General features: G+C 37.3%; 1 protein-coding gene across 3 annotated transcripts in view; it reads left to right on the forward strand.

The window, feature by feature from the left end:
• Window positions 1-4,753, forward strand: part of RGS22 (regulator of G-protein signaling 22) — a 170,060-nt gene extending 165,307 nt beyond the window's left edge. For all 3 annotated transcript variants that reach the window (XM_011966731.1, XM_011966733.1, XM_011966732.1), the window contains 5 exons: window positions 199-294; window positions 2,655-2,748; window positions 2,865-2,945; window positions 3,190-3,239; window positions 4,496-4,753. In XM_011966731.1, coding sequence (XP_011822121.1) covers window positions 199-294; window positions 2,655-2,748; window positions 2,865-2,945; window positions 3,190-3,194 — 276 coding nt within the window. In that variant the 3' untranslated portion in view covers window positions 3,195-3,239; window positions 4,496-4,753. The remainder of the gene's footprint in view (window positions 1-198; window positions 295-2,654; window positions 2,749-2,864; window positions 2,946-3,189; window positions 3,240-4,495) is intronic.
• The last annotated feature ends 1,247 nt before the right edge of the window (window positions 4,754-6,000 follow it).

Genomic DNA, 6,000 nt, shown 5'->3' on the forward strand with positions numbered 1-6,000 from the left:
ATTTTTATATTAGTATGAAATAAAATTAAAGATCAAAGCAGGAGACCGTCACATTAGTGATATTGACTTGATGAAACCTCAAGTGCAGCACTCACTATGAAATATTGTGTTGTATGATGTTACAACTCCTTAACCATAATTTTATATTAACATAGCATTATCTTTTTTGGGGAATAATTTAATTTAATATAATTACAGGATGGAATCAAACAATATGCAAATACTTCAGTGCCTGCTATCAAAACTGCTCTACTCAGTGATTCCTTCCTAGGCCTCCAACCATATGGCCGACAGGTAAGCATGCAAGATGGTGCAGACCTCATTTCCCCTCTAGAGCACTGGATAGTGGAATGCAGCAACTCAGTCATAGTACAGTACTAGAAATGTGTTTGTTTGAAAATAAGTCTACAATTATAATAGTAGGAGAGATTGAAGGGAGTTTCTTTGAGCCTTCAAAGAGCGTTAAAATTTCAGCCAATCCCAGATAGTTTAATAAAGAAAAATAACTTCTTGAGATACATGAGGAAGACTTAAATTGCAGAAGTTGAAATGATCACCTTGTTGGAAAAGAAAATAAGGCAGATATGGTATAATAGAGAGAACAAGATGGAATATATATAGGATGTTGTATTCTTGGGTTAAAAAATGACAGAAGAATTCTGTCAAATGCTTAGTCTCAAATTTTTAGTTTTTTGAAGTAGTCATAAAATTAACCATACATGACCACCAACCAATACATTATGGTGTCTGTGTTCACATTTACATTTATAACTAGTACATTACTGTTACTTGCCTGAAATTTCATATGTTTAACTTATGTCTATTTTTGATGACTTGTATTGAAAGCATTTGTATCTTGGGATAATACTAACTCAAGAAACAATCTTTTTGGCATTTAGGGATGTCAAGTAAGTTCAGTTACCCAGCTAAGATAACTGGCCAACTATGAAGCTATTATTGAGAGAAGAGAAATATCCAATTTTGTGGAACTGTATACTGAAAGAGATATCTAAAAGCCTATGATACCTAGTAAATAATACCATTCATTAGCAAATGACTAGCACTAAATTTTAGAAACACAGTGTGAAAGGGGTAAATGTCCAGTTAGAGATACTAGGTTTCTTCTTTCTTTTCTTTTTCTTTTTTTTTTTTTTTTGAGGCAGGGTCTTGCTCTGTCACCCAGGTCGGAGTGCAGTGGTACAGTAACTCTTTGCAGGTTAAAGGGTGTAAGGGCTCTTTGCAACCTCAACTTCCTAGGCTCAAGGAATCCTTACTTCAGTCTCCCAAGTAACTGGGACTACAGGCGCACACCACCATGCCTGGCTAATTTTTTTGTATTTTTTGTAGATATAAGGTTTCGCCATATTTCCCAGGCTGGTCTCAAACTCCTGGACTTGTGCAATCCTCCCACCTTAGCCTCCCAAAGTGCTAGGATTACAGTCGTGAGGTAACAGGCTTCTAATCTTTGTTTTGTCACAAGTCAGTATTAACCCCGAAACCTAGATATAATCACATAATTTCCTTTGAGCCACTTACCTTATCTGTTAAAAGAGAGAGCGAGTAAGGGATGATGATGATGATGATGATGATGATGATGCTGCTATCTTGTCATATTCAAGATTTTTGTAAGAAACTAAAAAATTTTTAGAAACCAAAGATATTTTATAAATATAAATGTAGCTTATTATGACTTCTGTTTAAAGTATACATGTTGAATTACTTTAGCAATTTGTAAAGTAATAATACACTGACATTTTGTAAATGTAGATACCCTATACAGTTGTTCCTCAGTATCCACTGTGGGGTGGTTCCAAGACTACCTGCAGATTTCAAAATCTGAAGATGCTCAAGTCCCTGTTATAAAACGACATGGTATTTGCATATAACCTATCCACATCCTCCCATATACTTTGAATCACCTCTAGATTACACATATTACCTAAGTATTATACTATAGCATAAGTAAATGCTATGTATGTAGTTATACTATATATTTTATTTGTATTATGTTTTGTTGATTTTAAAAAATATTTTTGATCTGCAGTTGGTTGAATCTGAAGATGCAGAAGCTGTGGATGTGAAGGGCTCACTGTATATGCATTTGTTTTAAGTAGATTTTGCACATTGAAGAATTATAATGAATCCAAATGCAAAATTACTCTCCCCCTAAAACTTGATTTACGTCAAATGGAATATATAGAGATCTTTCCTAAGCACTAAATTTAATATCAAATTGAATATATAAAGATGACTGAATAGCTGTCAAGATATCTGTAAAGCTTTTGTTAACATTGATTCACTGAGAAATAGAATATCACCACCCTCACGTTCCCACCCCATCTCCTCCCTTCGAACCAGGGAATTTAAATATTTTGTCAAGGCTATGGAAGAAAATACACTTACTTTATCATAAATATTTGTATGAAAATGGACTAAGGTAGGTTGATAATAATTTGTGGTACCCAGTTAAAAGGTGACCTGGGCACGTTCAGTTGGTGAAAATTCATATCATTATAAACTTGTGATGTGCAGTTTTCTTTATGTGTTATACTTTAATACAAATTTAAATGAAGAGGCTGATAGAAGACATCTTACCTTCAGTTTATTTCCTAAGGCAAACATTTCAGAATTAACTTTGAAAATTTTTTTTTTAGCCAACCTGGTGCTACTCAAAGTATATAGAAGCCTTAGAACAGGAGAGAATTCTTCTTAAGACCCAAGAAGAACTAGAAAAAAAGTTGTTTGCGGGTAATTTTTGCTTTTTGCCTACAAGGTTACATTTTGTCTTTTATCACAGATTAATTTTAGAAGACTTTGCCAATATTTACTTTACTGTTTTTCTTATCTCTTTTATTTTCATGCAGGCTTGCAACCTCTCGCAAATTTTAAGGCTAGTGTTTCAACTATGTCTTTGAAAAAGAATATGTCTGCCCACAGCAGCCAGAGTGAGTTCCCAGTGTAGTCTATCTTCAGTTCTTTCTTTCTTTTTGTTGGAGTTCTGCCTCTCACCTGGCCATTCAGAATGTACAGGGAGGAAGCGGGGAGGACCGACCACTCCACCCTGTTCTGCCCCCCAACTCAGGAGAATTTCTCCATGTGTGTGAATCCTGCTTCTCTCTGTCTCGATTCCTCTCCTCTGCTACGGAGGAAAGACTAACATATATACATAAAACTTCATGTCTTTTCCAGAGTGACAGCATTCACGTGAGTGTTTCCATCCTGCTGCTGATAGGCTCAAGGTATGTCATAGTCTGAATGTTGGTTGGTCCCACACATGTCCTCTTAATACACTCATTCATGTACATGCACGCATGCACATGCACACAGCATACCACACATATAACATGTCCCACTAATAAATCGATGGGGAGGAAAGCCTTGCCTCCGTTTTGAATGGCACAATCTCCTAAGAAGTAAGGCCTCTGGAGAGTAATCATGTATTGCTTTTATTTACTCCTTGTCTGTTCTCTTCTGCAAAGAACATATATGGAAGAATGGGCTGTAGTTCAGTTTTCCCAAGATTTTCTAAGCTGGGAATATTAGAAGGAGCTTAAAATTAAAAAAAACAACAAAAAAAACAACAAAAAAAAACCCAAAAACAACAACAACAACAAAAACACTAAAAATTGAGGGCCCTTCTCCCATGCAGATTCTGAGGTGATTATACAGTTTTGATTGGATACTAGTGTTAGAGTTTAAGAAAGCCTTACAAAGTAGTCTAGTAGTATAATGTAGCACAACGTGTAATTCATTGACCTAATACTTGAAGAACCGAGTTAAATGTCCTGTTTCTTTTATCTTTTGCCTTGTAGATTAGCTTCTTGGTTTCTTAACATCCTTAGTTTTCTGGTTCTTGGGAGGTTTGATGAGTAGGCCTTAATGTTCTTAGGCTACTCATTGTTTTTCTCTTCTAGCTTACCCTAGCCTCTACATTCTTTTGCCCATTTCTCCACCCCTCAGGCCAGCCTCATAGTCCCCCTAACATTTGCTGACACTCCTGCTCACTCTTTGATCCCTATGACAGCTGTATTATTCCGTTCTCATGCTGCTATGAAGAAATACCTGAGATTGGGTAATTTATAAAGGAAAGAGGTTTAATTGACTCACAGTTCCATGTGGCTGGAGAAACCTCAGGAAACTTACAATCATGGCTGAAGGGGAAGCAAACATGTCCTTCTTCAAGAGGCAGCAGGAGACAGAAGTGCCAAGCAAAAGTGGGGAAAGACCCTTATAAAACCATCAGATCTCATGAGAACTCACTCACTATCATGAGAACAGCCTGAGGGTAACCACCCCCATGATTCAGTTACCTCCTACTGGGTCCCTCCCATGACATGTGGGAATTATGGGAACTACAAAACGAGATTTGGATGGGGACACAGCCAAAGCATATCAAGAAACTCTATGAAAGTTTTTTGTTGTTTTGCATTTATATTTGCATTTATATTTTTTATACAGATGTTTATATTTTCATCCATTTGTTTTTACTTTGCAGGAATTCTTTAAACCAGATTTTGCTGACATGAGAAGCTCCAGTGATTTGTTTTTTTGAAGGTCTGTATCAGAACAAGCCTAACATCTAAATAAAGTTTGATTCTCAATTATCCAGATGGATAAATAAAGAAAATTTGGCTTGTCTTACTCTTACAGTTTTAAAATTATAGCTATTCTGTACACATGACATACAAGACTATAAGAATTGTTTAACTTATTTAGAATAAAACAACTACTATCTAGGTTTGAAGAACCAAAATGTTTTGCTTATCATAGTCATTAAGGAAGTATAATGCTATGTTCCTCAAGTCACCTTTCAACAAATATTCCTTGAGCATTTACTGTATTTGGTTAACAGATGTATTCAGCAGGTGATTAGGGGACAAATATTCCAAGTGGTAAATTGACCCAAAACATAAAAGAAGAGCCTTCCCTACCCCATCCCCAACTCCAAAGGAACTATGTTATTATTATTATTATTAGTAGTAGTAGTAGTAGTAGTAGTAGTAGAGATGGCGTCTCACTCTGTTGCCCAGGCTGGAGTACATTAACACGATCTTGGCTCACTGCAACCTCTGCCCCCTGGGTTCAAGTGGTTCTCCTGCCTCAGCCTCCCGAGTAGCTGAGACTACAGGCATGTGCCATCACGCCTGGCTAATTTTTGTATTTTAGTAGAGACAGGGTTTTGCCACGTCGGCCAGGCTGGTCTCAAACTCCTGACATCAAGGGATCTGCCTGCTTAGGCTTCCCAAAGTGATGGGATTACAGGCATAAACCACCATGCCCTGCCAGGAACTATATATTAAAGCAGTGGTTCTCAGACTATAGTGTGCTTAATACTTACTTGTGACATTTGCTAGCAATGTGCATTCCCGAGCCCCCTCCCTGAGTGTCGCATTCAGTAGTTCTTGGGCTGGACCCAGGAATCTCACTCTTTAACAGACACCTGAAGTGATTCTGATGCAATGTGCCGTGCCATAAACCACTGTTCGAAATAAACTGTTATGGCGGCAAGAAAAGTGTCAAAAGGTAAAAGCCACCTTATTAACTGGAACTATACTGTGGCAAAGAGAACCCAGACATATACCCTCCTATACTTTTCCTGGAAGAAAAGGAGAGTGTGTAAGAAATGACCTGGGAGAATCATCTGGGAGCCTTGTGACTCAAGAGCTCTGAGGTATGACCTAGATCACCACATTGGAAGCCCTGAACTTCCAGTTTTGCATAATCCCAGAAAGCATTTTCAAAGCAGAAACTGCCACTCCAGATTATCTGAAGAGTTAGATATTTTAAATGGGTAAACTATTAGGAGATCTACTTCAGAGATCATTTTTTTCTTCTAAAGCAGTGGGCTTTCAGTAGTGTGTGTTTGTTTGTTATCTAATCATTGGAACCCTGTAGTTTCCTGTGCTCCTACAGTGCCACATACCCTGTAGTGTAGTGGCCATGAAGTTTCCTTTTCTTCTGACTTCTACTCTTGTGCTGTCTTCTCTGGTTTTAATTGAG

The sequence above is a fragment of the Mandrillus leucophaeus genome, unplaced genomic scaffold (assembly GCF_000951045.1).
Source record: "Mandrillus leucophaeus isolate KB7577 unplaced genomic scaffold, Mleu.le_1.0 Scaffold770, whole genome shotgun sequence".
NCBI lineage: Eukaryota > Metazoa > Chordata > Mammalia > Primates > Cercopithecidae > Mandrillus > Mandrillus leucophaeus.